We start from the raw sequence: 12505 nt of genomic DNA on the forward strand, positions 1-12505 counted from the left end.
CAGAACCACCCCGGTACCTACAGACTACAACCCTTCCCTCTGCTACAGCAACTATCCTCTACACACAGAACCACCCCGGTACCTACAGACTACAACCCTTCCCCCTGCTAAACTATCCTCTACACACAGAACCACCCCGGTACCTACAGACTACAACCCTTCCCCCTGCTACAGCAACTACCTACAACACACAGAACCACCCCGGTACCTACAGACTACAACCCTTCCCCCTGCTACAGCAACTATCTACAACACACAGAACCACCCCGGTACCTACAGACTACAACCCTTCCCCCTGCTACAGCAACTATCCTCTACACACAGAACCACCCCGGTACCTACAGACTACAACCCTTCCCCCTGCTACAGCAACTATCTACAACACACAGAACCACCCCGGTACCTACAGACTACAACCCTTCCCCCTGCTACAGCAACTATCTACAACACACAGAACCACCCCGGTACCTACAGACTACAACCCTTCCCCCTGCTACAGCAACTATCCTCTACACACAGAACCACCCCGGTACCTACAGACTACAACCCTTCCCCCTGCTACAGCAACTATCTACAACACACAGAACCACCCCGGTACCTACAGACTACAACCCTTCCCCCTGCTACAGCAACTATCTACAACACACAGAACCACCCCGGTACCTACAGACTACAACCCTTCCCCCTGCTACACCAACTATCTACAACACACAGAACCACCCCGGTACCTACAGATTACAACCCTTCCCTCTGCTACAGCAACTATCCTCTACACACAGAACCACCCCGGTACCTACAGATTACAACCCTTCCCTCTGCTACAGCAACTATCCTCTACACACAGAACCACCCCGGTACCTACAGACTACAACCCTTCCCTCTGCTACAGCAACTATCTACAACACACAGAACCACCCCGGTACCTACAGACTACAACCCTTCCCCCTGCTACAGCAACTATCTACAACACACAGAACCACCCCGGTACCTACAGACTACAACCCTTCCCCCTGCTACAGCAACTATCTACAACACACAGAACCACCCCGGTACCTACAGACTACAACCCTTCCCCCTGCTACAGCAACTATCTACAACACACAGAACCACCCCGGTACCTACAGACTACAACCCTTCCCCCTGCTACAGCAACTATCTACAACACACAGAACCACCCCGGTACCTACAGACTACAACCCTTCCCTCTGCTACAGCAACTATCTACAACACACAGAACCACCCCGGTACCTACAGACTACAACCCTTCCCTCTGCTACAGCAACTATCTACAACACACAGAACCACCCCGGTACCTACAGACTACAACCCTTCCCCCTGCTACAGCAACTATCCTCTACACACAGAACCACCCCGGTACCTACAGACTACAACCCTTCCCCCTGCTACAGCAACTATCCTCTACACACAGAACCACCCCGGTACCTACAGACTACAACCCTTCCCTCTGCTACAGCAACTATCTACAACACACAGAACCACCCCGGTACCTACAGACTACAACCCTTCCCCCTGCTACAGCAACTATCTACAACACACAGAACCACCCCGGTACCTACAGACTACAACCCTTCCCTCTGCTACAGCAACTATCCTCTACACACAGAACCACCCCGGTACCTACAGACTACAACCCTTCCCCCTGCTACAGCAACTATCCTCTACACACAGAACCACCCCGGTACCTACAGACTACAACCCTTCCCCCTGCTACAGCAACTATCTACAACACACAGAACCACCCCGGTACCTACAGACTACAACCCTTCCCCCTGCTACAGCAACTATCTACAACACACAGAACCACCCCGGGTACCTACAGACTACAACCCTTCCCCCTGCTACAGCAACTATCCTCTACACACAGAACCACCCCGGTACCTACAGACTACAACCCTTCCCCCTGCTACAGCAACTATCTACAACACACAGAACCACCCCGGTACCTACAGACTACAACCCTTCCCCCTGCTACAGCAACTATCTACAACACACAGAACCACCCCGGTACCTACAGACTACAACCCTTCCCCCTGCTACAGCAACTATCTACAACACACAGAACCACCCCGGTACCTACAGACTACAACCCTTCCCCCTGCTACAGCAACTATCTACAACACACAGAACCACCCCGGTACCTACAGACTACAACCCTTCCCCCTGCTACAGCAACTATCTACAACACACAGAACCACCCCGGTACCTACAGACTACAACCCTTCCCTCTGCTACAGCAACTATCCTCTACACACAGAACCACCCCGGTACCTACAGACTACAACCCTTCCCCCTGCTAAACTATCCTCTACACACAGAACCACCCCGGTACCTACAGACTACAACCCTTCCCCCTGCTACAGCAACTACCTACAACACACAGAACCACCCCGGTACCTACAGACTACAACCCTTCCCCCTGCTACAGCAACTATCTACAACACACAGAACCACCCCGGTACCTACAGACTACAACCCTTCCCCCTGCTACAGCAACTATCCTCTACACACAGAACCACCCCGGTACCTACAGACTACAACCCTTCCCCCTGCTACAGCAACTATCTACAACACACAGAACCACCCCGGTACCTACAGACTACAACCCTTCCCCCTGCTACAGCAACTATCTACAACACACAGAACCACCCCGGTACCTACAGACTACAACCCTTCCCCCTGCTACAGCAACTATCTACAACACACAGAACCACCCCGGTACCTACAGACTACAACCCTTCCCCCTGCTACAGCAACTATCCTCTACACACAGAACCACCCCGGTACCTACAGACTACAACCCTTCCCCCTGCTACAGCAACTATCTACAACACACAGAACCACCCCGGTACCTACAGACTACAACCCTTCCCCCTGCTACAGCAACTATCTACAACACACAGAAACACCCCGGTACCTACAGACTACAACCCTTCCCCCTGCTACACCAACTATCTACAACACACAGAACCACCCCGGTACCTACAGATTACAACCCTTCCCTCTGCTACAGCAACTATCCTCTACACACAGAACCACCCCGGTACCTACAGATTACAACCCTTCCCTCTGCTACAGCAACTATCCTCTACACACAGAACCACCCCGGTACCTACAGACTACAACCCTTCCCTCTGCTACAGCAACTATCTACAACACACAGAACCACCCCGGTACCTACAGACTACAACCCTTCCCCCTGCTACAGCAACTATCTACAACACACAGAACCACCCCGGTACCTACAGACTACAACCCTTCCCCCTGCTACAGCAACTATCTACAACACACAGAACCACCCCGGTACCTACAGACTACAACCCTTCCCCCTGCTACAGCAACTATCTACAACACACAGAACCACCCCGGTACCTACAGACTACAACCCTTCCCCCTGCTACAGCAACTATCTACAACACACAGAACCACCCCGGTACCTACAGACTACAACCCTTCCCTCTGCTACAGCAACTATCTACAACACACAGAACCACCCCGGTACCTACAGACTACAACCCTTCCCTCTGCTACAGCAACTATCTACAACACACAGAACCACCCCGGTACCTACAGACTACAACCCTTCCCCCTGCTACAGCAACTATCCTCTACACACAGAACCACCCCGGTACCTACAGACTACAACCCTTCCCCCTGCTACAGCAACTATCCTCTACACACAGAACCACCCCGGTACCTACAGACTACAACCCTTCCCTCTGCTACAGCAACTATCTACAACACACAGAACCACCCCGGTACCTACAGACTACAACCCTTCCCCCTGCTACAGCAACTATCTACAACACACAGAACCACCCCGGTACCTACAGACTACAACCCTTCCCTCTGCTACAGCAACTATCCTCTACACACAGAACCACCCCGGTACCTACAGACTACAACCCTTCCCCCTGCTACAGCAACTATCCTCTACACACAGAACCACCCCGGTACCTACAGACTACAACCCTTCCCCCTGCTACAGCAACTATCTACAACACACAGAACCACCCCGGTACCTACAGACTACAACCCTTCCCCCTGCTACAGCAACTATCTACAACACACAGAACCACCCCGGGTACCTACAGACTACAACCCTTCCCCCTGCTACAGCAACTATCCTCTACACACAGAACCACCCCGGTACCTACAGACTACAACCCTTCCCCCTGCTACAGCAACTATCTACAACACACAGAACCACCCCGGTACCTACAGACTACAACCCTTCCCCCTGCTACAGCAACTATCTACAACACACAGAACCACCCCGGTACCTACAGACTACAACCCTTCCCCCTGCTACAGCAACTATCTACAACACACAGAACCACCCCGGTACCTACAGACTACAACCCTTCCCCCTGCTACAGCAACTATCTACAACACACAGAACCACCCCGGTACCTACAGACTACAACCCTTCCCCCTGCTACAGCAACTATCTACAACACACAGAACCACCCCGGTACCTACAGACTACAACCCTTCCCTCTGCTACACCAACTATCCTCTACACACAGAACCACCCCGGTACCTACAGACTACAACCCTTCCCCCTGCTACAGCAACTATCTACAACACACAGAACCACCCCGGTACCTACAGACTACAACCCTTCCCCCTGCTACAGCAACTATCTACAACACACAGAACCACCCCGGTACCTACAGACTACAACCCTTCCCCCTGCTACAGCAACTATCTACAACACACAGAACCACCCCGGTACCTACAGACTACAACCCTTCCCCCTACTACAGCAACTATCTACAACACACAGAACCACCCCGGTACCTACAGACTACAACCCTTCCCCCTGCTACAGCAACTATCTACAACACACAGAACCACCCCGGTACCTACAGACTACTACCCTTCCCCCTGCTACAGCAACTATCTACAACACACAGAACCACCCCGGTACCTACAGACTACAACCCTTCCCCCTGCTACAGCAACTATCCTCTACACACAGAACCACCCCGGTACCTACAGACTACAACCCTTCCCCCTGCTACAGCAACTATCTACAACACACAGAACCACCCCGGTACCTACAGACTACAACCCTTCCCCCTGCTACAGCAACTATCTACAACACACAGAACCACCCCGGTACCTACAGACTACAACCCTTCCCCCTGCTACAGCAACTATCTACAACACACAGAACCACCCCGGTACCTACAGATTACAACCCTTCCCCCTGCTACAGCAACTATCTACAACACACAGAACCACCCCGGTACCTACAGACTACAACCCTTCCCCCTGCTACAGCAACTATCTACAACACACAGAACCACCCCGGTACCTACAGACTACAACCCTTCCCCCTGCTACAGCAACTATCTACAACACACAGAACCACCCCGGTACCTACAGACTACAACCCTTCCCTCTGCTACAGCAACTATCTACAACACACAGAACCACCCCGGGTACCTACAGACTACAACCCTTCCCCCTGCTACAGCAACTATCTACAACACACAGAACCACCCCGGTACCTACAGACTACAACCCTTCCCCCTGCTACAGCAACTATCTACAACACACAGAACCACCCCGGTACCTACAGACTACAACCCTTCCCCCTGCTACAGCAACTATCCTCTACACACAGAACCACCCCGGTACCTACAGACTACAACCCTTCCCCCTGCTACAGCAACTATCTACAACACACAGAACCACCCCGGTACCTACAGACTACAACCCTTCCCCCTGCTACAGCAACTATCTACAACACACAGAACCACCCCGGTACCTACAGATTACAACCCTTCCCCCTGCTACAGCAACTATCCTCTACACACAGAACCACCCCGGTACCTACAGACTACAACCCTTCCCCCTGCTACAGCAACTATCTACAACACACAGAACCACCCCGGTACCTACAGACTACAACCCTTCCCCCTGCTACAGCAACTATCTACAACACACAGAACCACCCCGGTACCTACAGACTACAACCCTTCCCCCTGCTACAGCAACTATCTACAACACACAGAACCACCCCGGTACCTACAGACTACAACCCTTCCCCCTGCTACAGCAACTATCCTCTACACACAGAACCACCCCGGTACCTACAGACTACAACCCTTCCCCCTGCTACAGCAACTATCTACAACACACAGAACCACCCCGGTACCTACAGACTACAACCCTTCCCCCTGCTACAGCAACTATCTACAACACACAGAACCACCCCGGTACCTACAGACTACAACCCTTCCCCCTGCTACAGCAACTATCTACAACACACAGAACCACCCCGGTACCTACAGACTACAACCCTTCCCCCTGCTACAGCAACTATCTACAACACACAGAACCACCCCGGTACCTAGAGACTACAACCCTTCCCCCTGCTACAGCAACTATCTACAACACACAGAACCACCCCGGTACCTACAGACTACAACCCTTCCCTCTGCTACAGCAACTATCCTCTACACACAGAACCACCCCGGTACCTACAGACTACAACCCTTCCCCCTGCTACAGCAACTATCCTCTACACACAGAACCACCCCGGTACCTACAGACTACAACCCTTCCCCCTGCTACAGCAACTATCTACAACACACAGAACCACCCCGGTACCTACAGACTACAACCTTTCCCCCTGCTACAGCAACTATCTACAACACACAGAACCACCCCGGTACCTACAGACTACAACCTTTCCCCCTGCTACAGCAACTATCTACAACACACAGAACCACCCCGGTACCTACAGACTACAACCCTTCCCCCTGCTAAACTATCCTCTACACACAGAACCACCCCGGTACCTACAGACTACAACCCTTCCCTCTGCTACAGCAACTATCTACAACACACAGAACCACCCCGGTACCTACAGACTACAACCCTTCCCCCTGCTACAGCAACTATCTACAACACACAGAACCACCCCGGTACCTACAGACTACAACCCTTCCCCCTGCTACAGCAACTATCTACAACACACAGAACCACCCCGGTACCTACAGACTACAACCCTTCCCCCTGCTACAGCAACTATCTACAACACACAGAACCACCCCGGTACCTACAGACTACAACCCTTCCCCCTGCTACAGCAACTATCTACAACACACAGAACCACCCCGGTACCTACAGACTACAACCCTTCCCCCTGCTACAGCAACTATCTACAACACACAGAACCACCCCGGTACCTACAGACTACAACCCTTCTCTCTGCTACAGCAACTATCTACAACACACAGAACCACCCCGGGTACCTACAGACTACAACCCTTCCCCCTGCTACAGCAACTATCTACAACACACAGAACCACCCCGGTACCTACAGACTACAACCCTTCCCCCTGCTACAGCAACTATCTACAACACACAGAACCACCCCGGTACCTACAGACTACAACCCTTCCCCCTACTACAGCAACTATCTACAACACACAGAACCACCCCGGTACCTACAGACTACAACCCTTCCCCCTGCTACAGCAACTATCTACAACACACAGAACCACCCCGGTACCTACAGATTACAACCCTTCCCCCTGCTACAGCAACTATCCTCTACACACAGAACCACCCCGGTACCTACAGACTACAACCCTTCCCCCTGCTACAGCAACTATCCTCTACACACAGAACCACCCCGGTACCTACAGACTACAACCTTTCCCCCTGCTACAGCAACTATCTACAACACACAGAACCACCCCGGTACCTACAGACTACAACCCTTCCCCCTGCTACAGCAACTATCTACAACACACAGAACCACCCCGGTACCTACAGATTACAACCCTTCCCCCTGCTACAGCAACTATCCTCTACACACAGAACCACCCCGGTACCTACAGACTACAACCCTTCCCTCTGCTACAGCAACTATCTACAACACACAGAACCACCCCGGTACCTACAGACTACAACCCTTCCCCCTGCTACAGCAACTATCTACAACACACAGAACCACCCCGGTACCTACAGACTACAACCCTTCCCCCTGCTACAGCAACTATCTACAACACACAGAACCACCCCGGTACCTACAGACTACAACCCTTCCCCCTGCTACAGCAACTATCTACAACACACAGAACCACCCCGGTACCTACAGACTACAACCCTTCCCTCTGCTACAGCAACTATCTACAACACACAGAACCACCCCGGTACCTACAGACTACAACCCTTCCCCCTACTACAGCAACTATCTACAACACACAGAACCACCCCGGTACCTACAGACTACAACCCTTCCCCCTGCTACAGCAACTATCTACAACACACAGAACCACCCCGGGTACCTACAGACTACAACCCTTCCCTCTGCTACAGCAACTATCTACAACACACAGAACCACCCCGGTACCTACAGACTACAACCCTTCCCCCTGCTACAGCAACTATCTACAACACACAGAACCACCCCGGTACCTACAGACTACAACCCTTCCCCCTGCTACAGCAACTATCTACAACACACAGAACCACCCCAGTACCTACAGACTACAACCCTTCCCCCTGCTACAGCAACTATCCTCTACACACAGAACCACCCCGGTACCTACAGACTACAACCCTTCCCCCTGCTACAGCAACTATCTACAACACACAGAACCACCCCGGGTACCTACAGACTACAACCCTTCCCTCTGCTACAGCAACTATCCTCTACACACAGAACCACCCCGGTACCTACAGACTACAACCCTTCCCTCTGCTACAGCAACTATCTACAACACACAGAACCACCCCGGGTACCTACAGACTACAACCCTTCCCTCTGCTACAGCAACTATCTACAACACACAGAACCACCCCAGTACCTACAGACTACAACCCTTCCCTCTGCTACAGCAACTATCCTCTACACACAGAACCACCCCGGTACCTACAGACTACAACCCTTCCCCCTGCTAAACTATCCTCTACACACAGAACCACCCCGGTACCTACAGACTACAACCCTTCCCCCTGCTACAGCAACTATCTACAACACACAGAACCACCCCGGTACCTACAGACTACAACCCTTCCCCCTGCTAAACTATCCTCTACACACAGAACCACCCCGTTACCTATTGGAGGGAGGTACCTAGAGATTACCACCTATTAGGAGGGAGGTACCTAGAGATTACCACCTATTAGGAGGGAGGTACCTACAGATTACCACCTATTAGGAGGGAGGTACCTACAGATTACCACCTATTAGGATGGAGGTACCTACAGATTACCTCCTATTAGGAGGGAGGTACCTAGAGATTACAACCTATTAGGGCTGGAGGGGGAGAGTTAGAAGAGACAGATAGAGAGAGAGAGGAGAAAGAGCGACAGAGGTAGAGATAGAGAGGGAGAAGAGAGAGACAGAAAGAGACAGAGGAAGAGATAGAGAGGGAGAAGAGAGAGAGGGAGAAAGAGACAGAGGTAGAGATAGAGAGGGAGAAGAGAGAGACAGAAAGAGACAGAGGAAGAGATAGAGAGGGAGAAGAGAGAGAGGGAGAAAGAGACAGAGGTAGAGATAGAGAGGGAGAAGAGAGAGACAGGGAGAAAGAGACAGAGGAAGAGAGAGAGATGGTAAGCTGTTGTTTGTTTGTTTGTCCAGGTGAGGGCGCTGCGTCCTCGGTCCTACTGTGAAGGTATGGAGCTGGTGGAACTGGAGAAGAGCTGGACGGCCTAGCAACCACTGAACCGTTTAGTGGAGTCAGTCGTGAGGAAAGGTTGAACAACTGAATCACTGAATAAACTGATTCACTGAGTCACTGAGTCAATGGTATCTCTGAATCACTGAATAAACTATCACTGAATCACTGAGTCACTGAATAAACTGTATAACTGAGTCAACGGGATAGCTGAATCACTGAATAAACTGTATCGTTGATTCACTGAGTCAATGGGATAACTGAATCACTGAATAAACTGTATCACTGATTCACTGAATCACTCAGTCAATGGTATCACTGAATCATGACTCACTCTTATTGGCTGTCTTGAACTTAACACTGATTCTGTAGCCCTTCCCATGATTATACAGAGGAAAGGTGTGTGTGTGTGTGTGTGTGTGTGTGTGTGTGTGTGTGAGAGAGAGAGAAAAAAAATTACATTTATTCTGTTTTGTTATTGTTGTCAGTCGTGTCCATGAGTATTCAACTAGGCTTGAAATGATTGACATTTCCCCTCTCTCTGTAGTCACAAAGCTAGAAGCTGAGAGAGGTGGCCCCTAGTAAAGACTCAACATCTGTCTGTGGTCATGAAGCTGAGAGAGGTGGCCCCTAGTAAGACTCAACATCTTTTTGCAAATGTGCATACTGTATATATTTGTGTGTACACATACAGTTGAAGTCGGAAGCTTACATACGCTTAGGCTGGAGTCATTAAAACACGTTTTTCAACCACTCCACAAATTTCTTGTTAAACTATAGTTTTGGCAAGTCGGTTAGGACATCTACTTTGTGCATGACATAAATTTTCCAACAATTGTTTACAGACAGATTATTTCACTTATAATTCACTGTATCACAATTCCCGTGGGTCAGAAGTTTACACACACTAAGTTGACTGTGCCTTTAAACAGCTTTGAAAATTCCAGAAAATAAAGTCATAGCTTTAGAAGCTTCTGATAGGCTAATTGACAACATTTGAGTCAATTGGAAGTGTACCTGTGGATGTATTTCAAGGCCGACCTTCAAACTCAGTGCCTCTTTGCTTGACATCGTGGGAAAATCAAAAGAAATAAGCCAACACCTCAACAAAAAAAATTGTAGACCTCCACAAGTCTGGTTCATCCTTGGGAGCAATATCCAAATGCCTGAGGGTACCACATTCATCTGTACAAACAATAGTTCGCAAGTATAAACACCATGGGACCACGCAGCCGCCATACCGCTCAGAAAGGAGACCCGTTCTGTCTCCTAGAGATGAACGTACTTTGGTGTGAAAAGTGCAAATCAATCCCAGAACAACAGCAAAGGACCTTGTGAAGATGCTGGAGGAAACAGGTACAAAAGTATCTATATCCACAGTAAAACGAGTCAAATCAAATCAAATTTATTTATATAGCCCTTCGTACATCAGCTATATCTCAAAGTGCTGTACAGAAACCCAGCCTAAAACCCCCAAACAGCAAGCAATGCAGGTGTAGAAGCACTGCAGGTATAGAAGTCCTATATCGACATAACCTGCAAGGCGAAACAGCAAGGTAGAAGCCACGGCTCCAGAACAGCCATAAAAAAAGCCAGACTACGGTTTGCAACGGCACATGGAGACATAGATCTTACATTTGGAGAAATGTCCTCTGGTCTGATGAAACAAAAAATAGAACTGAAGAATATGTAATATTTTAAATTCTTCAAAGTAGCCACCCTTGACCTTGATGACAGCTTTGCACAATCTTGGCATTCTCTCAACCAGCTTCATGGGGTAGTCACCTGGAAATGCATTTCAATTAACAGGTGTGTCTGTTAAAAGTTAATTTGTGGAATTTCTTTCCTTCTTAATGCGTTTGAGCCAATCAGTTGTGTTGTGACAAGGTAGGGGTGATTTGGTGAAAGACCAAACAACAGGCCATCATCACATGAAGTTCAGTCAATTCTGAAAAATGTATAGAACTTTCAAAGTTTCTTCAAGTGCAGTAGCAAAAACAATCAAGCAATATGATGAAAATGGCTCTCATGAGGACAGCCACAGGAAAGGAAGACCCAGAGGGTAAGTTCATTAGAGTTACCTGCCTCAGAAATTGCAGCCCAAATAAATGCTTCACAGAGTTCAAGTAACATCTCAACATCAACTGTTCAGAGGAGACTGTGTGAATCAGGCCTTCATGTTCGAATTGCTGCAAAGATACCACTACTAAAGGACACCAGTAATAAGGGGAGACTTGCTTGGGCCAAGAAACACGAGCAATGAACATTAGACCGGTGGAAATCTGTCCTTTCCAACCGCTGTGTCTTCCTGAGATGCAGAACGGATGATATCTGCATGTCTATTTCCCACCGTGAAGCATGGAGGAGGCGGTGTGATGGTGTGGGGTGCTTTGCTGTTGACACTATCAGTGATTTATTTAGATTTCAAGGCACACCAGCATGGATACCACAGTATTTTGCAGCTATATGCCATTCCATCTGGTTTGCGCTTAGTGGGACTATCATTTGTTTTTCAAATGGACAATGACCCAACACACCTCCAGGCTGTGTAAGGACAATTTGACCAAGAAGGAGAGTGAGGGAGTGCTGCATCACAATCACCCGACCTCAACCCAATTGAGATGGCTTGGGATGAGTTGGACCGCAGACTGAAGGAAAAGCAGCCAACAAGTACTCAGCATATGTGGGAATGAGTATGAGAAATCCCAACAGTATGCAACATGCCTCTCTAAGTAAGGAATAATGGACTATTGAAATTAGGTTGCTAAGTCAAGTGGTCGAAGAGCTATTGACATTTGAATATTGTGATCATGCACTTTGTTGACGGTCCCTAACTAGTT

General features: G+C 49.6%; 1 protein-coding gene across 1 annotated transcript in view; it reads left to right on the forward strand.

The window, feature by feature from the left end:
* vap (vascular associated protein) overlaps window positions 1–9969 on the forward strand; it is a 70121-nt gene extending 60152 nt beyond the window's left edge. Inside the window, exon 8 of the mRNA XM_090194707.1 lies at window positions 9629–9969. Coding sequence (XP_090050833.1) covers window positions 9629–9703 — 75 coding nt within the window. The 3' untranslated portion in view covers window positions 9704–9969. The remainder of the gene's footprint in view (window positions 1–9628) is intronic.
* The last annotated feature ends 2536 nt before the right edge of the window (window positions 9970–12505 follow it).

The sequence above is a fragment of the Oncorhynchus mykiss genome, chromosome 13, assembly GCF_057628025.1.
Source record: "Oncorhynchus mykiss isolate SJ-2025 chromosome 13, ASM5762802v1, whole genome shotgun sequence".
Lineage (NCBI taxonomy): Eukaryota > Metazoa > Chordata > Actinopteri > Salmoniformes > Salmonidae > Oncorhynchus > Oncorhynchus mykiss.